The 25,633-nt window shown below is 43.5% G+C and overlaps 1 protein-coding gene across 7 annotated transcripts; it reads left to right on the top strand.

The window, feature by feature from the left end:
- Nucleotides 1-732: 732 nt before the first annotated feature.
- Nucleotides 733-25,301, top strand: bub1 (BUB1 mitotic checkpoint serine/threonine kinase). 7 transcript variants are annotated; one of them, XM_031293068.2, is made up of 24 exons: nt 733-956; nt 1,134-1,193; nt 2,127-2,268; nt 3,063-3,259; nt 4,125-4,165; nt 4,330-4,406; nt 4,497-4,540; nt 5,705-5,889; nt 10,798-10,910; nt 11,664-12,151; nt 12,982-13,022; nt 14,057-14,176; nt 14,608-14,718; nt 15,439-15,520; nt 15,697-15,775; nt 15,867-16,053; nt 17,206-17,275; nt 20,458-21,251; nt 22,220-22,320; nt 23,073-23,234; nt 23,643-23,800; nt 23,897-24,074; nt 24,494-24,600; nt 24,939-25,301. In XM_031293068.2, the coding sequence occupies exons 1-24, from the start codon at nt 934-936 to the stop codon at nt 25,135-25,137; spliced, it is 3,759 nt and encodes a 1,252-aa protein (XP_031148928.1). In that variant the 5' UTR covers nt 733-933; the 3' UTR covers nt 25,138-25,301. The 7 variants fall into 7 exon arrangements, with proteins under 7 accessions (XP_031148928.1, XP_031148931.1, XP_031148929.1 ...); XM_031293071.2 differs by having other exon boundaries at nt 4,327-4,406; nt 10,801-10,871; XM_031293069.2 differs by having other exon boundaries at nt 4,327-4,406; nt 10,801-10,910.
- The last annotated feature ends 332 nt before the right edge of the window (nt 25,302-25,633 follow it).

The raw sequence follows: 25,633 nt of genomic DNA, 5'->3' as shown, positions 1-25,633 counted from the left end.
ATAAGATAAGATAAGATAGACTTTATTAATCCCACACTGGGGAAATTTCTGCGCTACAGCAGCTCAAAAGACAAAAATGTACACACATCAGAATAATACAAATACACATCAAGTAGAAATAGGAAAAAAAATATACATAAAGTATAAGAAATATAAAAAATAGAACTAGTTATAATAATAATAAAACAAACATTTTGAAACATGTTTTTTTTCAATAAAGTTGTAAAAAAAAAAAAATGTCCTGCTGATTTTAGTGTACTTATAATCAGGAACATGTAGTTAAAGTATTAAACACATTTCCCTGTGACTGTTATACTATTATATATCATATCTTTATATTATTATTACTCATTCATTCATGTAAAATTAGGATTTTGCTGTTGCATTTGGTGGAGTCGGAGCCCATTTTGAACTATTAACTAACGTTAATAATTAAGAAGTAAATCAGTATAATATATCACAGTATTCTGACCTGCGGCCCTTTGCTGCAAGTCATTCCCCCCTCTAATCTAAAAATTAAAGAGGAGAGCTCTTTAATTTCTTCAGCTGTCCTGTTAATAAAAGCCTAAAAATGCACAAAATAATCTAAAAAAAATATGTATATATATCACAGTATTCTACCCATAGATATAAATAATATATATCGTCTATCTATGATTCTACCTATTTATTTTGAATTTTTTTCCCCGGAATCTTCGTCACACCATGGGGGCGTGGCCTTCTGACGCACCGTGGAACGCTCGCGTTGCTATTGGCTGAGCGCGAAATTTCAAACGTAGGAACAGCAGCAGCGCGTCAGAGAGAAGAAAAACAAACTTAACGATGCAAGTTATCGAGAGCAATTGATTTATAAATCAATCAGTCTGATAGATTGGTCGGAAGCGACCACCAATTGAGATTTTAAAGTACTTTTTTTTTTAAACTGAATGCAAAATGGATATCTCTACATATTTACAGTAAGTCAGCTTTAGCTACTTTTAACATCAACGGTAACGGTACCCGGTGTTAGCTTCATGCTAGCGGTTAGCTTTGCCGCTACGAATGTGTCGTTGAGTTTTAACTAATTTAGAAACGATATAACTTTTGAGACATTGCACTGACCTTTTTAATGTTACGTACTTTCGTCCTTTTAGGCGCTTCAAAGACAGTCTGAGCACGTATACGGGAGACGACCCATTGGAGCGATGGGACAGGTAACGTTAATCTGACTGCTCGGAGTTAGCATTAGCTAACGTTAGCTCGTGTTTTTAATTAATGCTAAAGTTTTTTAGTTTTTTTTTTAATTGACAAAATGAATTATACAAAGAGTCAGGTAAACACCAATGGCACATACACCTCGAGTCTAATTCTTATAAAGTGTTCTTATAAAGAAAAGAAATAATACAATAAAAACAGATACACAACTTTAAAAATAACTAAAAAGAGGTAACGTTACCTGTAATCATATACAGTCATATTTAGTCAGAGGTTTCAGGGGAAAAAACTCTTTAGTTTCCACAAGTTTAATATTAATTTGACGTTAGTGAACGTTATTTATCGACCTATATTACGTAATGTAACGTTAGTGTCAGTAATGGTTGTAATATATTTTTTAAATATATTTTTAATTTTTTTTTTCCGTCCCTGTTTCCTTGTCTGTAAAACCGGAATTGTCTCATTTTTTTAAATTATTTTCTATTCTTTAAATATTTTCTTTTATTTTTTTTATATTTAAAAAAATATTTTCTGTTCATTTGCAAAATTTGTGGCAAGTATGTAACGTCACAGCTGTCTTTAATTTGTTAGGTACTGTGTGTTTTTCCCACCTGTGCATTTTATTATGATGATGTATATTTCTATTTTATTTTATATTATATGCACATATAAAGAACGAAATGGTTACATAATGATGCTCTTTCCTAGTTTTGCTTTATTAATAACGTTAGACGACCTGTAAGATCATTTCCACTGATGTGGATGTTCCTCACCTCCCAGTATATTCTTTTATTTCCAGTCTTTTAGTGGTACCTCCCCTGTAATCTGTCCTACTTGTTTGTTGCAAACATGTCATTTCACTTGAATAACATGCACACGTCTGACGGCTGAGAATAGAGTACTGAAAGCATACTTCCTGTATGTTCCCCTAGCTTTGTGGAGTATCTGGAGCAAAGATTTCCTGCAGGCGGCTGCGGCGAGATGTCGCTGGTGTTTGACAGTCTCGTGGAGACGTTTCTGAACGTTGAGCGCTACGCAAATGACATCAGATATGTGAACTACTGCATCAAATGTGTAAGTCTCACAGAAATGTTACGTTGTTATTAGGCTGGATGGATAGAGAGAGAGGGAGGGAGGGATATAGATAGATATAGAGAGAGAGAGTTATAGATAGAGATATAGATATATATAGAGAGAGCTATAGATAGAGAGATATAGATAGATAGAGAGCGCTAGATAAAGAGAGATATAGATGGAGAGAGAGAGAGAGAGAGAGAGATAGATAGTTATAGATAGATACAGAGTTATAGAGAGAGAGAGATTTTTATTTATCCCGAGATGTAAGTGCTACAGCAGCAAAATATCAGGCATACAGAAAATATACATGAAATAATAAATAGGATAGAAAACAAGAACAAGTATTCAAAAAATTAAGATTAAAAAAAATAATAACCTTCCGCATAATATCACAGTTTTACCGTATTGCGGTATTGAAATTACCGCTTTAATGTGTCTTATTTTCAAATGTCTGGAAAAAGAAAAGCTTGTTTCCATCAAACACAATGTACTTTATGTGTTATTGTTTCGCTACTCCAAATATAATGTCACTGTATTACAACTACAAATGAGACTAACGTACAACTTATATTGCAGCCAATCAGCTTTCGTGTTAGCTGTGGGGAAAGTGCAAGTTAAGCGATACTTGGCTTGAAAAAAAACTTTAGACTTTAGGGCTGAGTTGATGTTGTGATAAAGGTCTTAAAAACAATCTTACATTTGACTTGGTGAAACCTGCAGAAACCCTGAATACAGCAGTCACGCAACCACAGTTGATTTTGGTATTCAGACTGCTTCTAACTGTCTCGCAGGCGAGTTATTATTCGGACCCCAGCGAGCTGTACCGGTACGTCTACAGTAAGGGCGTCGGCACCAGGACCGCTGCCCTCTACGTGGCCTGGTCACAGCAGTTTGAACAGAGGGGAATGATCGAACAGGCCGACGCCGTGTACCAGAAAGCCACGGAGAACCAGGCACAGCCAGCCGACACGGTCCTCAACGAATACAGGTAACGACAAAGGCAGGGTTTCCCCCAGAAGAGATGTTTAGCCCTGGTGGAAGTGAGAACCCAGCTAGGGCCGGTCCCAGACTGATGGCAGCTTTAGGCTACGTTGAGACAGATAGATCTGAAGAGAAAACGCAAAAGTGGCATTGCTTCTCACTTTTCATTCCGCGTTTAGACGAGCGGTTTTTTTTGGGGGGGGGGGGATCTCTTCTCTCCCTAGTAGCGCCAAACCAAAACATGGCGAAGCGAACAACAAAAGCTGATAATTTTGTCTGGACAGACGAGGAGGTGGAGTTATTGCTCCAAACAATGCACACATGCGGCACACACACATGGCGCGCACACACACTCGCGGCACACACACAGCACACATGCGGTGCGCACACACACATGCGGCACACACACTCGCACAGTGTGTTTTTACCCTTTAGACTGGAACGTGACGGTGGAGCGTTTTTTAAGATTTCCACTCTGGAGGGTGGTTTCACTTTTTTGCGTTTTTTAAGCCTCAAAAACGCCGTCGCCGTCTAAACGAAAGGCACAGCTGACAAAATATTTTGTCGTTTTCACCCACGAGCGTATTGGTGTAAACAGGGCCTTACACTTCCTCCTTACTAGGTGTTAGTTGTGTGCATAGGTGTAATTTACAGGGGGGGGTTGGGGGTTACAATGCAGGAAATGAAGTGTTCCAAATTTAAATTTTGCTCAAAAGTAGAGGTCAATGTTGAACCCAAAGTTACTCCCTTGGTTGTGCGAGTGTATGATTATACACTGTAGAACAAGCTGGCACCAACATGCACAACAATAACTCTTTAATTTGCTTTAAAAAAAAAACTAAACTAACTAACTAACTAAATCTGATCTGCAGGCAGTTTCAAAGAAGAACAGGAAGCCAGGCTCCAGTATCAGGTGAGAGTTTATCCACTCTTTGTTTATTTAAAAAGAATAGGATTTCTTTCTTCTTCATTATATACAGTATATATATATATATGTGTGTGTGTATATATAAAGGGAAATCAAACAGTTACTGTAGTAGAATACATGTTTGATTTCCCTTTTGTTTTGTAAAGCAGGGAGTCGAAACCCTTTGCAAAACTCCAACTTAACCAATCAGATGTCCTCCCTTGCAGAGCCTGGAGCTCCAAACAAGGTCCGTGGCTTTCAATTTCAGTCATATTTATTTAATAACCGCAATATCTGCTTTTCAAAATCCACTAATAGCCATTGTCCCGTGTGACAGGCCTCTGCGGATTGTCTACCCAAGCCACCTGCACAGATAATAATGTAAGTTACCTTTTCTTTCTTTCTAATTTGTTGCCTATAAGGTGGGTTTGATACCTCCGTGTTAGGCTTTGGCTACGTCGAACGCGTAACGTACTGTATGCGGAATGTATCTTTTAACCGGCTCCACCTGCTGCGCTCACGCGGCGTTGGATTGTGTGAGTCACGGGCGAGACGGAGAGCTTTTGCTTTGGGATTGTTGTCTCTTCAGTTTTTTGGAGCCGGCACAGAGCTGTGAAAATGTGACTCTACTGTCAGCTGTTATCAGAGGACGCAGGGGAGGGGAACAAGACATATAAACAGAAACTCTTAAAACTAGAGATGTCCAGATCCGATCACGTGATCGGAAATCGGGCCCGATCACGTGGTTTCAGACTGGATCAGAATCGGACGTTACCTCCCGATCAGGACTGGGATATATACGTATATATATTCTCATTATTTTTTAACACATCTATAGTTATGCGGTGGCCAGAGTTAGACCCTTTTGACTCCACACAGAAACAGCAACGCGTGCGGCATGACATCACTTTGTTGCAGAGACGCTATTGGTTAAATGCCGGCAAAGTCGAACACGGAAGCAGCTTGAAGCGGAAAGCGCGAGTATGTCTGAGGTCTGGAGGTATTATAAAGTTGATGACAACAACATTGCCGTAGCAAACTGTGAGATCTGTAACAGAAGTGCTCTGTTTGTTAACAGAGTTGTTGAATGTTAAAATAAGGTGAATTAAATAAAAAATTGAGACGGCGCTCAAATGCCTCTGGGCGCAATTGGATAGTCCTTCAACCAATCAGAGCAACGATCCGGGTGACGTAGCAGCGACAGCGGCATCAACGGGTTGCTGCGCTTCGGTGGCCATCATGTTGAATGTAAACAAGAAGCTGCTCGCCGTCGCTGCACTGTCGTCATCGTGTAAACAACGGTTGTGATTGGTGTAAAGGCCGCCTCAACGGTTGTGATTGGTGCCTCGATTTGGAAAAATTGGAAGTGGGCTTGAATGGGCTCTTGTCCAGACGGACTTGCAGAGCAAATCTCAAATTTGCCGGAAGTTTGTCAAGGTTTTCCCGGGCTACTTTTTGTCACTTTTTCTGAAGTCTTTGCAGTCTCACAGGCCTGAGTATGCAAACTCACATGTGATCTTATACGTGTGTGTCCTTCCTCCGCAGAGTGTCTCGCTCTGAGACGTCGGGGACGATCCCCTCCGGCCAAGGCACCAGCGTTCGGACGGTGTCGGCGTACACGCAGGAAGCACTTGTTTGCGAAGGATCCGAATTAAGCTTTGAGGAGGTGCGGGCAGAAAATCACCTGCGTAAGATCCGGGAGAAGAAGGAAAAGGAGCGGAGAGAAATGGGTAAGCCGAATCCAGCTAGGCCTGGAACAATTCTTTGTTTAATTGCTAACATTTGCTAACACCCCCAGGCTTATAACTGTTAATGGTAATTGTCAATTATATGTTCAATTTGGAGAAAATACAATGTTTTATAATAATTGAAGAAAAGTCATGGAAGAATACTGGCCCAAAGGCCAGAGGAAGATCTGACTCCAGTTAACTATACACTCTAATTCTCGCGTGTTGGTTAAAGTGCTCATATTATGCCCATTTTCAAGTTCATAATTGTATTTAGAGGTTATATCAGAATAGGTTTACATGGTTTGATTTTCAAAAAACACCATATTTTTGTTGTACTGCACATTGCTGCAGCTCCTCTTTTCACCCTGTGTGTTGAGCTCTCTGTTTTAGCTACAGAGTGAGACCTCTCACTGCTGTAACATCTTTGTTGGGAGTCACACATGCTCAGTAGCTAGGTAAGGACTACTAGCCAGTCAGAAGCAGAGTATGAGGGCGTGCCCTGACAGTACCTAGGTAAGGACTACTAGCCAGTCAGAAGCAGAGTATGAGGGCGTGCCCTGACAGTAGCTAGGTAAGGACTACTAGCCAGTCAGAAGCAGAGTATGAGGGCGTGCCATGCTAGCAGCTAGGTGAGCATTATAACGTGTGTTCCAAAGTGACCACGTTTGTCTCTGAAGTAAAGGCTGGACTACAACAGAGCGGTTTGGAGCAGTTAGTGAACAGTGTTTTCTGTTGGAGATGGTGAGTCCCTTTGGGGGGGACTCTGGCCTTTTTCACTTTGTAAACCTATAACATGCACAAAAATATATATTACACAATAAAGGAAAGGGAAAAAGCATAATATGAGCACTTTAATGAGACTAATGACACCAGAACTCAGGGATCCAAACAGACTAAAGATTAAAGTCAAGAACATTTAGTGAAGTCCAGCATTTAAGGTTACAAAACACAATTGTGGTTTCATAAAATGACACTAGATTTCCCGCAAACAAATGTATACAGAGTTCAGATCACCAAAAGTCTGTCAGATTATGAACCCCGTCTGATCAAATCCCTGCTCTTTTAACCTCTTGCTTGAAGGCGCCTCCTCCTCTCTCCCTCCTGTCTTCCGGGCAGATGTTCCTGCTCACACACACCCACACGATATCCAACCCCCCCCCCCCCCCCCCCCCGTTCCACTTCATCATATGGTAGAGTAATGCATGCACTCAAATTCCAGGACTTATATGACTTATATGCTAGCTTTCTGTGTTTCCGGAGTCTAATACACACTCAGGTTCCTGAACTTCTATGGTAATTCAGACTAGGCCTGCACGATTCAGGGAACAATATGAATAACGATTTTTTTTAGCTCAGAATTGATATCATGATTCTCTTAAGTGTAATGTTTTTTGCACATATGAACCATGACAAAACAAATTGGCAGTACCAAACTTTTTTTTTGGCACCCATTAGAGGTGTGAATCTTCACTGATCATTCGATTATCATGTCTTCGATTCGATATCTCAATGCGTCAAATACATTTTACTATTAAAGCCATATAGGATATTTAATTCATAGCTTTTCAAGCTTCAACAACAAAAACTTGTGCAGTGCTCTGATACTAAATAAATTGGATATTAAAACTACAGCACTGAGCACATGGCACTTCCTGAATGTGCAAAACATACCAGAATATGTAAACAGAAAGGTTGTCAGGCCTACATTAAATTATAAACCAAAAAATTGATTATGGCCCGGCCGATTATCAATGCAGCGTCGTCCATGTCCACGATTCAATGCATCGATTATTTGAAACCATTGAATTATTTTTTTTCAAATGCTATAAAATTGAAGGAAGCATCCAAAATTGAATGAAAGTAATCATTTATTTTACCTGCTAAGATCTTTGTATGGGTTCCATACAACATTCATCCTGCATCCATGTTATTTTGGGGCAGTTTGCTTAAAGTGCTCATATTCTGCTCATTTTCAGGTTCATAACTGTATTTAGAGGTTATATCAGAATATGTTTGCATGGTTTAATTTTCAAGAAACACCATATTTTTGTTGTACTGCACATTGCTGCAGCTCCTCTTTTCACCCTGTGTGTTGAGCTCTCTGTTTTAGCTACAGAGTGAGACATGAGGCACGAGAAAATCAAATATCGCTTATATATTTGACCAAATACCTCGTTATCGATACCGCAGCGATACTGTAGTGTTGACTATTGGTGCTTTCACAAAATATTTACACAATGAGATTTTTGATCACTAATCATCAGTAATGTGGATATAATGACTAAGGGCGTTTTCACACATACCTCATTTGGTCCGGGCTTTCGGACTTTTCAGTTTGATCCGAACCAAAATTAGAGGTGTGAAACCTCCCCCGGACCACGGTCCGGATCAAAAGACCAAATTTTGGTCCGACCAAAAGAGGTGGTCTCGGTCCGGACCAAACTGAACCATGGTCCGGTTCGTTTACAGTGTGAAAGCATTTTTTGGATGGTTCGGACTTTCGGACCAAATACTAGAAGCTCTGGCAGGCTCTCCTTGTGTTATAAGACCGGGGAATAGCTCCTTCAAGGAATAGCTCGGTGCTTAGTGTGGAGGCTACATGAGAGAGTGACGGTGAATGAGCTCAGAGCAGACAGCTGTCGGCTATCAGAGCAGAGAATACATCAGCAGTTTATTTGTTAAGTGGTAGTAAATGTACAGTGTAGGTTTCCGTTTGTCTCTGAATAAATTCTCCAGAAAGTTCCAGTGTCTCGCTTCTCAACATCACAACAAAACAAAAAGAGCCGCGGCAGTAGGAGAGAGCAGCAGTCAGTAGAGGAGAGCAGCAGTCAGTAGAGGAGAGCAGCAGTCAGTAGGAGAGAGCAGCAGTCAGTAGGAGAGAGCAGCAGTCAGTAGGAGAGAGCAGCAGTCAGTAGAGGAGAGCAGCAGTCAGTAGAGGAGAGCAGCAGTCAGTAGGAGAGAGCAGCAGTCAGTAGGAGAGAGCAGCAGTCAGTAGAGGAGAGCAGCAGTCAGTAGAGGAGAGCAGCAGTCAGTAGGAGAGAGCAGCAGTCAGTAGAGGAGAGCAGCAGTCAGTAGGAGAGAGCAGCAGTCAGTAGAGGAGAGCAGCAGTCAGTAGGAGAGAGCAGCAGTCAGTAGGAGAGAGCAGCAGTCAGTAGAGGAGAGCAGCAGTCAGTAGGAGAGAGCAGCAGTCAGCTGAAAAACCTCTGACACAGAGAGAGGATACGAGATGACGGGGAAGCCCGTCAACAAACCAATCAATTATAAGTATCTGGAGACGCAGCTCACGTATGTGATGACGACAGGACGTAGTTTTGTCACGTAGAGATCTTTAGTGCGCTTGCATAACTGCAGTGTGAAACCAAAACTGACCGGATCAAATGTTACAATGTAACAAAAACATGAACCTTGGTCCGGACCTTGGTTCGGACTTTCATGTGTGAAAACGCCCTAAGTGGGTAAAGGGAAATAATAGAACAGTTACAACAGTCTGGTAAGTTCAGAAAATGACTTCACTTTACTGTAACGCAGCCTTTAAAACCAGGAAAAGACACCACTTATGTCATATTATGATATCCAAAATCTAAGACGATATCTAGTCTTGTATCACAATATCGATATAATATCCATCTATTGCCCAGCTCTACTCTAGGGGCAGCGTGCATCAAACACGTGTTCCACAACTAGAGTGCAGATTGGGCTGCATTTTTCTGTCCGAACCCAACCCGAGCTCGACAGGCATTAAGGTATTTCTGTCCGAGCCCGACACAGTTAAAATCTCATTTTTCCTCATACTAATGACACTAGGGCTGCCACCTCTTAGTCGATTAGTCGACTAATCGGTCGTTTTGGTCTTAGTCGACTAAGATTTCTTTAGTTGATGAGTCATTTTTTATGCTTATTCATGCTTAATTACTCATTTCCAAGAAACTTATGAGCACATTTCTGGTAAACACAAGATTTAAAGTGGTGCTTTTGCAGGATTAATTGTGGAGAAAGTCAATTTTACAGATGGTTCATTAACTACATTTATATTGTGCTTTTCTAGTCTTAACCACCTCTCAAAGAGCACAGCTCTGTCGATTACATCAACTAATCCATTAATCGACAAAATCATATAAGTGTTAGTCGACTAAGAATTTCTTTAGTCGAGGACAGCCCTAGATGGCACATGTACGTTTATTTGTGTGGAAATCTTTTATGAAGCAACTGTAGGAAGGCCTTCAGAAATGTCAACAGATGAGGTCATCAGCTCACACGGGGCAACAAGTGCACATTAACACAGACACACACCTACATAATAAGCTTTTTTTTTTTAATTATTATTGAAATTGTCAGGTTTTACACACTCCACAAAGCAAATATTCACATATCAGTGTCCTTATTGTCCAGTGGTGTCCTCTTGCTGTGTTCTATAAACTGTCCATTTTCCCCATTTTTCCTGAAATTGTGTCTCTTGTAATCGTAGTTTATGTGTAATTATTTTACTTGCCGATAGCAGAACTTTAACAAGATACTCATCCTCTTTTTGAATTATATCTCGTGTCAGATTTCCCAGATAAAGTACCTTTATAAGACTTGGGTATGTCGTATCCTACATAATAAGCTTTTTTAAATTTAAAATGTTCAATGCCTTATCGCGCTGATGTGACCGAGCCCGACCCGAACCCGAACATCATTTCTTTATATCTGTCCGAACCCGGCCCGGCTCGGTTCGGGTATCCATCCTCTATCCACAACAACAACAACGCTAGGCTGCCCGCAGATGCGCCTGCCTATCAATCTGCTTGATATACTCGGATATCGGCCGATTATGTAGAAAATGCCAAAAATCGGCCGGCCGATTAATCGGTCGACCTCTAGAGTGAGTTATTACCTACGTCATAACGTCTGTGTTTGTTTTGTTTCAAGTAGAGAAGATGATGAGGGAGGAGGAAGAGAAGATCCTGAAGAAGACGTGTGTTCTGGAGGAAGTGAACCTAGAGGTATTTGGAGCTTTTAGCAGCCGGCCTTCATCACAGAGGGTGAGACGGCAACTCTGAGCTTTTTGTTGTCTTGTTTTTCGAGTGCTTTGTTCCACTTTCCACGAGGATTGGGCATCGTTTTTAGAGATGTTCCGATACCAATACTAGTATCAGTATCGGCTCCAGTACTGCCTAAAACGCAGATATCGGTATCAGGAAGTACTGGAGTTTATGCACCGATCCGATACCACGTAATAAAGCCCTAAAGAAAATCTACGTTAAGTAGTTTATTTATGTTCTTTTTCCGGTAGTATACAGCTGTTATACATCATATCATCCATACAGAGATAGTAGTATACAGCTGTTATACATCATATCATCCATACAGAGATAGTAGTATACAACTGTTATACATCATATCATCATACAGAGATAGTAGTATACAGCTGTTATACATCATATCATCCATACAGAGATAGTAGTATACAGTTGTTAAAACATAATAAAATATATAACACACTGGTATCAGATCAGTACTCGGTATCGGCTGATACGCAAGTTCAGGTATCAGAATCGGTATCAGGAAGCAAAAAATGTATCGGACCATCTCTATTGATTTCATTCTAACTATTCTGAATCCGATTCTTCCTTTTTCGATTCCAGTTCTTTTCCATTTTCTGACCCTAAGATCGATGTATCGTTACACCACTAATAACACCCTGTTCTGAAATATAAAATGTAAAGAAAGGAGCTGTAGTCGCAGTGTAAAAGCGGGATAACTTAACGTGAAACGCCAATCTTTTGTTTTCTCAGCCGCAGCTGTCTGCAGCAGAAACGGCCACCAGTCTGAACCCCAATCCTACCCAGCAGCCCTTTGGCCGTCCTCGACCCTCAAACCGTCTGAGCAGCAGGCGCTCTCTCGGCTTGAGATTACACACCGAGCCGACCTTCATCCACGAGGCCGCCGCCGCCGCTGACCCGCCTCGGCAGCAGCACAGCACCGCGGCTGCTGACGGGAGCGTTCACTTACCGCCTCCGCCGTCTGTCGCCCCGGCGTGGACGGTTCCGCCCCGGTCAGCTCAGCTGCCCGTCTTCGAGCAGACAGACCCGTCGCTCCACGGACCCGACACAGTGTGCCGTCCTCCATCGGTCCTGGCTGACAGGAGCGTTCACTTACCGCCTCCGGCGTCCGCGGACCCGACATCTGTCCCCGGAAATGCTGACGCTCTCCGCCGGGATGATCGGGTTCAGCCCAGCAGCTCGCACAACTGTCGCCCCCAGGAGCACCTCGCCACGCAGCGGTGAGCAGCTTCTGCTTCTGCTCGAATGATTTCGGGATCCTCTGAGGCAACCAGTGTTGCTTTTCAGGCTTTCCATTATGTAGATTGTGCTGTATGTATTCTGGAGGTTTTAGTAGAGGTGCAACGATGAATTGATTAGTTGTCAACTATTAAATTAATCGCCATCTATTTTGATAATCGATTAATCGTTTGAGTCATTTTTTTTATTAGAAAAAATCTGATTTCTCTGATTCCAGCTTGTTAAATGTGAATATCTTCTAGTTTCTTCTCTCCTCTGTGACAGTTAACTGAATATCTTTTGAGTTTTGGACAAAACAAGACGTTTGAGGACGTCCTCTTAGGCTTTGGGAAACACTGATCCACATTTTTCACCATGTTTTGACATTTTTATAGATCAAACAACTAATCGATTAATCGAGAAAACAATCAACAGATTAATCGACTATGAAAATAATCGTGGGTTGCAGCCCTAGTTTCTAGGTAGGTAAAGGGACTGCGGGAGGTGAAAGGGACAGGAGCATGGTCTATAACAACAACAGGACGGGAGTTATTGTAGTCTGGCTGATCAGTCAGCAGCCTGTTTAGGGTTGGGTACCGTTTGGATTTTAACAATTCTTGATTACTATTCTTAGAGTGAGGAAAACAGATCACATGCCTAATTCAAAGAAAAAACTTGAAAAATGAATCTCTCTCTCTCTCTCTGTCTCTCTCTCTCTGTCTCTCTCTCTCTCTCTCTCTCTCTCTCTCTCTCTCTCTCTCTCTCTCTCTCTCTGTCTCTCTCTCTCTCTCTCTCTCTCTCTCTCTCTCTGAATCATTTTCTTCCCCCTCAGTGATGTCAGTCGACCTCCAGAGCTCGAGGACAAATTCAATCGTAAGTACCCCAGTTGTTCATCAGTAAGCTCTCCAATCGTAGCTTCTTGTGAATGTTTTCATACCTTGACTCTCTCTCTCTCTCTGTCTCTCTCTCCCTCTCTCTCTCTCTGTGTCTCTCTCTCTCTCTCTGTCTCTCTCTCTCTCTCTGTCTCTCTCTCTCTCTCTGTGTCTCTCTCTCTCTCTCTCTGTGTCTCTCTCTCTCTCTCTGTGTCTGTCTCTCTCTCTGTCTCTCTCTCTGTCTGTCTCTGTCTCTCTCTCTCTGTCTGTCTCTCTCTCTCTCTCTCTGTGTCTCTCTGTCTCTCTCTCTCTCTCTCTGTGTCTCTCTCTCTCTCTGTGTGTCTCTCTCTCTCTCTGTGTGTCTCTCTCTCTCTCTCTCTGTGTCTCTCTCTCTCTCTGTGTCTCTCTGTCTCTCTCTCTCTCTCTCTGTGTCTCTGTCTCTCTCTCTCTCTGTCTCTCTCCCTCTCTCTCTCTGTCTCTCCCTCTCTCTCTCTCCCTCTCTCTCTCTCTCTCTCTCTCTCTCTCTCTCTCTCTCCCTCTGTCTCTCTCTGTCACTCTCTCTCTCTCCCTCTGTCTCTCTCTCTCCCTCTCTCTCTCTCTGTGTCACTCTCTCTCGCTCTCTCTCTCTGTCTGTCTCTCTCTCTCTCTCTGTCTCTCCCTCTCTCTCTCTGTCCCTCTCTCTCTGTCTCTCTCTCTCTCTCTCTCTGTCTCTCTCTCTCTGTCTCTGTCCCTCTCTCTCTGTCACACTCTCTCTCTGTCTCTCCCTCTCTCTCTGTCTCTCTCCCTCCCTCTCTCTCTCTGTGTCACTCTCCCTCCCTCTGTCACTCTCTCTCTCTCTGTCTCTCTCTCTCCCTCTCTCTCTCTCTCTCTCTCTCCCTCTGTCTCTCTCTCCCTCTCTCTCTGTCTCACTGTCACTCTCTCTCCCTCTCTCTCTCTATTTCACACTCTGTCTCTCTCTCTCTCCCCCTCTGTCTCTCTCTGTCTGTCTCTCTCTCCCTCTCTCTCTCTCTGTCTGTCTCTCTGTCTCTCTCTCAGTGTCCCAGGGAAGCACAGCCAACCTGTCTCACATCACTCCCAATACTTCACTGGGCTTTGTTCAGGCCACACCGTCCAGGGTGCTGCCGTCACCCACTGTCAACACCCGGGAAGCACTGGGTGAGCACGACAAACCTGTCTGTCTGCCTGTCGGGGATCTGTCTGTCGGGGGTGTTTTCATTTCATCTTCATTTGAATTCAGATCGACAACATAGACGTTTGTGCGACAAATCTCCAATGTACAGCATCACGGCACGTATTGCTATTGCTAGTTTCCAATGCCCGTCCCTAGAAGGGCTATTTTAAACAGTCATTAAGAAACAAACATTAAGCATTGCCACGTTAAAATACATAAAGCACATGAACACACAAGGCACATCCATCCATCATGATGTACATTTCTTAATTTATAGTTTGTTAAATTGTGATGCTGAGCAAGAACAGAGTGCGTGATGACGCACCTGCATCGCAGAATTGTTGGATGTGTGGATTTAGTCTTCGTGAAGCATTACAAAGAGTCAACATTTTGAATGTGGTTTTGTGTCATCCAGATGTGATAATGGACATGTTCCAGGCTCCCACGTTCCAGGAGGACCCGTTCAGCAACACGTCGGTGTTCGGCGCTGCCGAGAATGACTTTGATCCCGGCCACGCGAGAACCGGTAAATGTGCCGCAAACAGCCGCCTGTAAAGACGTTATTCCATCTCAACTCAACTTTATTTATAAAGCACCTTTCATGCAAGCATGCAGCCCAAAGTTCTTCACAGAAGAAAAACTTAGGCTACGTTCACACCACTTAATGCTTAATTCGGATGTTTTGCTCAGATCTGATTTTTTTGTTTGGCTGTTCTCATGACCTTTTAAAATGTGGCCTATATCAGATTCCAGTGTGAACTGTTTGTGGTTTCGAACTGACCCGCATGATCAAAAGACCAATACCAATGACATCAGACGCAGCACGCTGTCGCACTAAAGTTAGGGAGGTTATGGAGGAAGTCAGCATTTTGGCTTTTATTTCAAAATGTTTGTGTAATGGCAGCCGTAACATTAATGCTTTAAGGCTCTTCACCTTCCTTTGACACTGCAGCCACGTTCTCCTGTGTCCCCGTTCTTGAAGTATCTCCCCAATCACTAATGAGGGCTAACAGCTCCCTCTCCCTCCATTGACTTGCTCCATCACTGTTCTCCATTTTGTAGGCCTAGTCAAGTTTTCTTGACTAATCTTGCTGTCTGTGTCTAGGGCTGACTCCCGCCAAATGTCGATGTAGATTGACGTAAAAGTCACATCTGTGTGTACGTAGGTGAATCAAGCTGGTAGTTGAGTTTGAAGTGCAGTAGAATTTAAATTATTGACAGAGTTCTTGTGTCTTTTTTTTGGAAGGTGGCGTCTCCTCCGTCACGAAGCCCACGGCCTCGGCGCCGTTCACCGTCTTCCAGGACGACACCGACAAAGAGAACGGCAGGTAAATATTGACATGAACATCCAGAATACAGGATTCAGGTTTTTCCTGCATAGAGGAGTTTTTGGCCAGCCCCCAAAAGAAAATCACCAGCATACTTTTCTGTGATTCTGTGATGAACTAAACAATTTAACGTTTATATGAATAATGTTGCCGTTATTATCTTTGCCCGTGTTCAGTGCTGCCGCTCCCTCTGCAGTCGAGAAGTCTAAACCAATCAGAGCGCTGGCAGAAATCGCCGTGTCCAGCAAACCCAACGTGAGTGTGAAGATGAAATGAGTAACTTTGTATTTGTTGAGCTTCAGAATCCCGTTTAGTGACACAGAGACCCTGTGTCTCCCCCGAGCAGGACACTCCTGCAGACCTGATGCCGGACGAGAGCACCATGTGGGGCGCGCGCTACAACTCGCTCCACTCGCTGGCCGCCTGCCCCAACAGCACCACGGACTTCGCCATGTTGGCTCAGTTTGTCTCCACTCCGTCAGCGCACAAGACGCCTTTCAACGGCAAGTTTTTCGAGGAGGACGAGGAAGACGGTAACGTACCTGACAAACACACACACATAAACGCACACACAAACACACACGTACACATAAACACACACACACAGAAACATACAAACACACACACACGTACACACACATAAACACACACACAAACACACACATAAACACACACACAGAAACACACAAACACACGCACAAACACACAGATACACGTACACACACCCGTAAATACACACATACACACACACACACATACACACGCACACATAAATACACACACAGACACATGTATGTACACACACAGACACATGTACACACACACACACAGATATATACACACACACACAAACGTTCGTAAACGCACAGATATACACACGCACAAACACACAGATACACGTACACACACCCGTAAATACACACACATACACACGCACACATAAATACACACACACAAACGTACGTACACACACACACACGTAAACACACACACAGATATATACACACACACAAACGTACGTAAACGCACATATATATATATATATATATATATATATACACACACACACAAACGTACGTAAACGCACAGATATACACACACACACACACATAAATACACACACAGACACATGTACACACACACACACAGATATATACACACAAACGTACATACACACACACACAAACGTACGTAAACGCACAGATATACACACACACACGTAAAAACACACACACACACACGTACGTAAACGCACAGATATACACACACACACGCACAAACACACAGATACACGTACACACACCCGTAAATACACACATACACACACACACACACATACACACGCACACATAAATACACACACAGACACATGTATGTACACACACAAACGTACGTACACACACACACGTAAACACACACACAGACAGATATATACACACACACACAAACACGTACGTAAACGCATATATATATATATATATATATATATATATATATATATATATATATATATATATATATATACACACACACAAACGTACGTACACACGTAAAAACACACACACCAACACGTACACACACACAGACACTTGAGTTTTTTAGCTCCATTCTCTCTGTGTGTCAGCCTTCCTACTCAACGTGGTCTTCTTTAATTTTGGGAACATGGTTTAATTTCTATTCTCCAGAGAACAATTGCGATGGCAAAGAAAACGCTGATGAAGATGCTTTTACGAGACGCCAGCCGAAAAAACTGAGGTATCCTACACTCTCAGCTGTCGCTGCTCAGGGATTCAGCCAAGTCCCTGAGAAGTCTTACAGCCCACACACACATTTTAGAAATCCCATTTTCATTCTTAATTAAACATCTGCTGATTTTGTTTAAGTTCCATTAAAAAGGTTGAAGCTCATGGCGTCAGGATTATCTCGCAAGAGCGATTAAAATCTGCTCACGAGCAAATGATATCATCATCATCATATCACACACGCCCGCCGATTCAGCAACAGAGACTAGAGCCCGACCGATGAAGGATTTTTAAGGCCGATATCGGTACAAATATTTGGTGATTTAAAAATCCGATATATATTTAAAAAATAAATCCAGAAATGCGTACCAAAACATAAACAGATTTCCCTAACATTAGTTATTTGTAGTTATTTATGAGTCCTCACTAAAATAATATGATAATTAGGGGTGTAAGAAAAAATCGATACAATTGAGTATAGTGATTTTTTTAATTTAGCAATACTATATTGATTTTCAAAAATGCAATATCGATTTTTTTTATTTATTTATTATTATTATTTTTTTTTATTTAATTTTTGTTTAGTTTACGTGCAGAAATATTCATGCAAGACAGTGGTTCACGTTTATGTTGTGTTTAAACCCCCTACCGCTAGATGGCTATGCTGAGATGCACCACTAGTGTCCCCTAGCAGTGCCTAACAGTGCCTAGCAGTACCTAACATTACCTAGCAGTGTCTAACAGTGCCTAGCAGTGCCTAACATTACCTAACAGTGCCTAGCAGTGCCTAACATTGCCTAGCAGTGCCTAACAGTGCCTAGCAGTGCCTAACATTACCTAACAGTGCCTAGCAGTGCCTAACATTGCCTAGCAGTGCCTAACAGTGCCTAGCAGTGCCTAACATTACCTAACAGTGCCTAGCAGTGTCTAACATTACCTAGCAGTGCCTAGCAGTGCCTAACAGTGCCTAGCAGTGCCTAACAGTGCCTAGCAGTGCCTAACATTACCTAGCAGTGCCTAACAGTGCCTAGCAGTGCCTAACATTACCTAACAGTGCCTAGCAGTGCCTAACAGTGCCTAACATTACTTAACAGTGCCTAGCAGTGTCTAACATTACCTAGCAGTGCCTAACAGTGTCTAACATTACCTAACAGTGCCTAGCAGTGTCTAACATTGCCTAACAGTGCCTAGCAGTGCCTAACAGTGCCTAGCAGTGCCTAACATTACCTAGCAGTGCCTAACAGTGCCTAGCAGTGCCTAACATTACCTAACAGTGCCTAGCAGTGCCTAACATTACCTAGCAGTGCCTAACAGTGCCTAGCAGTGCCTAACATTACCTAACAGTGCCTAGCAGTGCCTAACAGTGCCTAGCAGTGTCTAACAGTGTCTAGCAGTGCCTAACAGTGCCTAGCAGTGCCTAACAGTGCCTAGCAGTGCCTAACAGTGTGTAACAGTGCCTAACAGTCCCTGACTTTGTGCTAGAAGCTAACAACGTAGCTATGGCTGAACTTTGGCCTACTTTAGCATATAAACAGCTCACTAAGAACCTGGAACCACAATCCCAAACTGGCAGTTTGATTTTCTGTGTACTGAATTGTTTACCTAAAGTAAACTACTTTGACTTGTATGCACATCATGTCTTTTTTAAATATTAGTTTTTCTAAAATTATACTTTTAAAAAATCCCAATATATCGCATATTATATATATATATATATTGAATCGTGACCCATGTATCGTGATACGTATCGCATCACCAGGTTCTTGCCAATACACAGCCCTAATGATAATGCAGTTTAAAAATAAATTTTGTTTTATTGTCACAACGGAACAGAGGAACATCAACATATATTAAAGTTCTGATAAATAAAATGTATAAAAATACAAACTTAAGATCTGAAACTTAAAGGGTTAAACACGAGTGTTGCCAACAGGGACGTATATATTATATATATATATAATATTTCTATCGATATCGGCCTTAAAAATCCTTTATCGCGCGGGCTCTACACCACGTCATCAAACATGGTTTCTGTTTCTGGTGATGTAAAGGCCAGAGTAGAGCTGGGCAATATATCTATTATATCGATACCGTGATATGAGACTGGATATCGCCTTAGATTTTGGATATCTTGATATGACGAGTAGTGTTATCATTCTTGGTTTTAATGGCTGGATTACAGTAAAATGATGTACCGTATTTTCTGGACTATAAGTCGCTCCGGAGTATAAGTCGCATCAGTCAAAAAATGCGTCATGAAGAGGAAAAAAACATATATAAGTCGCACTGGATTATAAGTCGCATTTATTGATTTCACAAAATCCAAGAACAGACATTTAATCTGGAAAGGCAAGTTATTCAACTACACAGTAGCACACAGAACAAGGGGCTGAATAGGGTAGTTGTCCGGTATGTTAACGTAACACATTAACAGTTATTCAACTATACAACAGAATACAGAACAACTACCAGGGCGTGGAGACGTAACTGCACCGTTGACGTGCATCTACATCTGTGGACTCGTTCCTCCAGCTCTGGCCATCTTGCTTTCAGCGCGCGATTAGCTTTCTTTGTTTCCTTCATTGCAGTAAGAGTCACCTTTTCGCCGGTCCCTCACAAGTTTCTCTCTCACTCCAAACTTTCTTTCTGCTGCTCGATTACCGTTTTCGGCTGCATATTTTACTACCTGCAGTCACCTGCAGTTTCTTTTCTTTCTCAGTTGTCTTTAGGAGCAGCATATAGTTGTCACAAGCCTAGAGCGCCCTCTGGCGGCTTTAGACGGTAATGTTTTCAGCATGAAATAACATTTAAAAACGTGAAATTATAAATATTTTGATATATAAGTCGCACCTGACTATAAGTCGCAGGACCAGCCAAAGTATGAAAAAAAGTGCGACTTATAGTCCGGAAAATACGGTAATTCTTTAACTTACCACACTTACATATTTTCTATTATTTGCCTTTACCCACTTAGTCATTCTATAGCTACACATTAATGATGATTATTTATCAAAAATCTCATTGTGTAAATATTTTTTTGTAAGCACCAGTTGGCTATCCTACAATAATCGCCGCAATATCGATATCGAGGTATTTGGTCAACAATATCGTGATATTAGATTTTTTCCATATCGCCCAGCTCTAGGCCAGAGTGTGAAGTACGTCTCTGACTATGTTTTCCGTTCCGTCCCGCAGCCCAATCATGGAGACAAGTCCGTCTAACGAAACGGCCTTCAGTCAGCTGGCGCCCTCCTCCACAGGACTCGGCACCATCGTGGGCGAAGGGCTCGCCGCCGCCCCACACTGCCTGACCACTTCCTCCTGCACCACCATGGTGCAGCCCCCCCCTCCGGCCGTGCTGTCCTTCCGAGACCAGACCCTCTGTCCCCCCGACTCCACGGACTCCTCCCGCGTGTCCGTGGCCGCGGCCCCCGGCTGGGCGGTGTACGCCAGCCCCGAGCAGCCTCCCAAACAGCTCCCGGAGACTTCCATCAGACCGAACAGCGACGCTTTTGCCATCATGGAAGATTTGGACAAACCGTCCAGTCCAGAGCGGCTCCAGAAACAAGTCAGTGACGTCCCCATGAGCCCCGAGTGCGCTCTCACAGCGGACTGGACGCTCCTCCGAAGCCCCGAGCGCACAGCGGAGCCGGACCTGGACGCCTTCCTGAGTCCCTGTCCGCCCGTCTTCCCGGACATTCCCATGAGTCCGCAGCAGCCGCAGCTCTGCGCTGACGTGCCCATGAGCCCAGCGCAGCTCGGCACCGACGACGAACCCATGATGAGTCCGGAGAGGCTGAGGCCGAGCACCGACGCGTCCATGATCGCCAGGACGCCAGCGGCGGTCCGGCTGGTGTCGGACCCCTGGGCCGATGAGGTCATCTCTCGTCTGCTGTCATCGCTGACCCAGCCGCTCACCTCGCACCCCTGCTGCACCACCTGGCAGTGCAACGTACCCAACATCACCCCCAAGACCACCATCAGCATGGGTAACCAACTTAGCAGAATAAAGAGCAGCTTAAACCAACCTGATAGTGCAAAGTTTGCACCGTTAAGTTAACTACCAGTTAAGAAATATACTGAAGGAAATTATAAACACAACACTTTTGTTTTTGCCCCCATTTTTCATGGGCTGAGACTTAATCTATGTACACAAAAGGCCTATTTCTCTGAAATATTGTTCATAAATCTGTTAGTGAGCACTTCTCCTTTGAGATCACCCATCCACCTCACATGTGTGGCATATCAAGATGCTGATTGGACAGCATGATTATTGCACAGGTGTGACTTAGGCTGGCCACAATAAAAGGCCTCTCTAAAATGTGCAGTTTTACTGTATTGGGGGGGGTGTCCCGAAAACCAATCAGTATCTGGTGTTAGGGTTTTTTGAGAGGAATAAGCCTTTAGTGTACATAGAAAAAGTCTTGGATCTTTGAGTTCAGCTCATGAAAAATGGGGCCGAAAACAAAAGTTACGTTTACACTTTATTTCAGTGTAGGTTAGACTAGGTATAGACTATTTTTGTGCAGGGTTTTTTGTGCAGAAAAGCCAATATGACAGAAAGTTAGTTCTATAAGTCTTACCTACTGCACCTTTAAGCTCATTGGAAGAGTATTCCACGAGGGCCCGGCTGGGGGCCAGTCCCAGACCGACGGCAGCGTTAATGTAGAGCCCACTAGTTCCATACATTTCCTACTTTAAGTCAGTGCTAAAAGGTAACTGGAGATTTGAAAATATGACTAACGTTACGTCTAAGTTTCCAACCGAGCTGTAACTGTAGTTTAAAAAAACAAAAAAACATCTTTAAAATACATTATGAAACTATTTCCATTGGCTCAGGCCTGGTGGGCCACCAGGCTTGTAATCCACTGGGGGAACCCCTTTAACTTATAGTATTATTCTGATTGTCGGGTAACGGTTAACATCCCTAATAGCAAATGTTTTTTCCTCCCGGCAGGAAAAGCGTCCCTGCGCGTCGACTGTGTCCTGGGAGAAGGGGCTTTTGCAACAGTCTACCAGGGTACCGACCTCCAGACCTCAGAGAAGGTGATGCTGAAGGTAAGACGGCGTCAAGACCCATCTGTGACATCAGCAGTCTGTACGTATCTTCAGGATTCAGTCACACCGCGTCGACTCGGCTAATTGGACTCGCTTTTGGCAGAAGTCGCTTCTGCCAAAGTGCTGCTGAACAGACTATCTCGCTGACTCGTTCTGTGTGTGTATATACCCGTTGTTGATGTATTTCTCTGTGTATATGCAGGAAACAGTCTGTAAAACCTAATCTCCCCCATGGGACAATACATACCCAATCTAATTTTCATGGGGAAATGTAAACGGTATTTTTTTGTAGGTTGTGTTTTAAGTGCTTAGAGCTTTAGTGCGTAACTTTTTGATATTAACGAACGTCCGTAACATTCAAGCCGTTGCCAAATGAGTTTGGAGTGGATGCATGCACTCAAGGGAGAAGCCCGTAGAGAGTCCATGAAAAGCATCGGAAACAAAATATGTCAGCAACATTTTGCTCCTGCTCCTACGCTCATGGGCAGCTCCTACTCACGCTCTCCGTCTCTGCTAGATTGGGAATGATTGAGATTTCTCTTGGCACAGCTACCAGAAGACTTCCAACTTTCAGACAGGTTGCTCACGTCACATCTACGTCTTCAAGCTCAGTTGGAGGCTGCTCAGTAACGCTCAGCCATCACCGGGAAAGAGACTTCACCGGTCTCCGTCGAAGTCTGTGGCGTCGCTGTGTCCGTTTCTTTTACCGTCTATGTGAACGCCTTCCTCTCCCTCTGCTGTTGTCGCCGCAGGTTCAGAAGCCGGCCAATCCCTGGGAGTTCTACATCAACACGCAGCTGGACGCGCGCCTGCCGTGCACCGTGCGCCACCTTTACAGCAGCATCCGCTCCGCTCACCTCTTCCATAACGGCAGCGTGCTGCTCGGCGAGCTTCACAACTACGGCACCCTGCTGGTACGTTCACACACACACACACACACCCCCCGCCTTTTATCGCCTCAGAGACTCTCTGATGGATTCCTGCACGGACTGTAACGTTTAAAGATACATAGTTGGGGCGCCTGGGTAGCTCACCTGGTAGAGCAGGCGCCCATATATAGAGGGTTCCTCGACTCAGCAGCAGGTTGGACTCCGCCCTGCGGCCCTTTGCTGCGTGTCATTCCCCCTCTTTCTCCCTTTTCATGTCTTCAGCTGTCCTAAAATGCCCAAAAAACAATCTTTAAAAAGGAAAAAAAGATATCTAGTTAAACATGGAGCTCCGACCTATCTGTGGTCTCTGCTGTGCTCATTTTTCTGTCCCGTATTGCTTTGCTAATACTTTGATGAACCAAATCTAACTTAAGTTCTTACCCTTCGCGTCAGAACGCAGTGAACATCTACAAAACCCTGAGTGACAAGGTGATGCCTCAGCCTCTCGTCATGTACTTCACTGTCTGCATCCTGCACATGGTGGAGAAGCTGCACGCCGCCCGCATCATCCACGCCGACGTCAAACCGGACAACTTCCTGCTGGGAGAGAGGTAACCGCCCGCCAACACGTTTCTTAAACCGCTCTGATTGGCCACAAGGAGTCTGGGTTCGTTGTCGTCCCCCCGCTAACTGTTGTCGCCTCCCAGGTTCTTGGAGAACAAGGGTTTCGAGCCGGAGGACCTGGACCACGGCCTCGCCCTCGTCGACCTCGGGCAGAGCATCGACATGGAGCTTTTCCCAGAAGGCACTGCTTTCACCGCCAGGTGTTTGACGTCGGGCTTCCAGTGCACGGAGATGCTCAGCGGGAAACCCTGGAACTATCAGGTAAGGATGCACACCGGCAGATAATTAGCATGTTATCATGTGTGTTTGTTCAAATGAAGTATCTCAGACATGTTAGGAACATTTGATTTTGCACAGCTCTTATTATCGTACTCACAACGTGATTAACAGACAGAACAACTAGAATTTAATTAGCAAACTCAGATGGAAATTAAGACACTCTTTTTGGTAGATTTCTTTTAAAGGTCTCACTGTATTCTGTGCGTGTGTGCATGTCTGTGTCTGTGCATGTGCATCTGTGTGTGCACGTGCATCTGTCTCTGTGTGCGCGTATGTCTGTGTGCGCGTGTGTGTGTCTGTGTGCATGCGTCTGTCTGTCTGTGTGTGCATCGGTGTGGGTGTGTGTGTGTGTCTGTGCCTGTGTGTGTGTGTGTGTGTGTGTGTGTGTGTGTGTGTTTTAGACGGATTACTTTGGAATCGCTGCGACGGTCCACTGCATGCTGTTTGGGACGTACATGCAGGTCAAGAATGAAGGCGGCGTGTGGGTGACAAACGGTGTATTCAGAAGGTAATTTCGTTTTTTTTTTTTCGAATTGTCCTTTTTAAGAAATTCATAATTTAGAAGTTTTTCTTACTTTTTCCGAAGTTTGTCGCTTTCTTGATTTTATTTTGTCACTTTTGTCGACTTAGTGTTGCCTTCCTTCCTTCCTTCTTTCTTTCTTTCTACTGTCTTTTTTGTGTCTTTGTGTCAGGGGGGGTACTTGGCTTTAAAAAAAAAAAAAAACTATTTAAAGGGGGAACCTAATTGAAATAAAGTGTGAGGACCAGCGCCCTAACCCTGTTGAAGATCTCTGTCCTAAAGAGTTGACAAAACGTAACGTGAGATCTCGTGTCGGTCTCTGCCAGGAACCCCCACAGCGACTTGTGGCAGGAGTTCTTCCACACGCTGCTCAACGTGCCGGACTGCAGCTCCCGGCCGAGCCTGGGGCTCCTGTGCTCCGGACTGGCGTCGACGCTGCGGCAGAACTACAGCAGCCGGCTGCCGGCGCTCAAGAACCGGCTGACGGTGCTGCTGCTGGAGCGCCACAAGACGGCGCGCAGATGACACGCGTCTCCTCCGTCACTCGGGGTTAATCTCAAGCTCTTAAAGCTGCGGTCAAATGTCACCGGAGGAGGCCTCTCAGCATCGCAATTTGTACAATTTGTTTTTTATTTGATTTTATCTTGTTAGATTTGTAATTTTATTGAAAAATAAAAGTTGTGTGGAAGTGATATTTTTGTCACGTTTAACTCTTATTTTACCAATTTGTGTACTGGTTTTTGGTTTTCAGTATCAGGTATATGATGATAAACATATTTTGTTTGCAAAGAGAAAAATAAAAATAAGACACTAATAATGAAGGCATGATAAGATAAGGAACGCTAACAAAAGTTGGGGTTACAAGGTCACATTTTGAACAGATTTGACAGATTATGTTAAACGCTGTTTTTATATTTAGACTTTCTATTAAAAAAAGGAACCTGAGAAGATGATTTTTCTAGGGTTTTGTCTCTCACAGAATTGTTATGGCAAAATTACAGTTGATTTGTGCAGATCAGAA

Source organism: Sander lucioperca, chromosome 19, assembly GCF_008315115.2.
Source record: "Sander lucioperca isolate FBNREF2018 chromosome 19, SLUC_FBN_1.2, whole genome shotgun sequence".
Lineage (NCBI taxonomy): Eukaryota > Metazoa > Chordata > Actinopteri > Perciformes > Percidae > Sander > Sander lucioperca.
The sequence above is the reverse complement of the archived record's forward strand: the minus strand, read 5'-3'. Positions and strand labels throughout refer to the sequence as shown.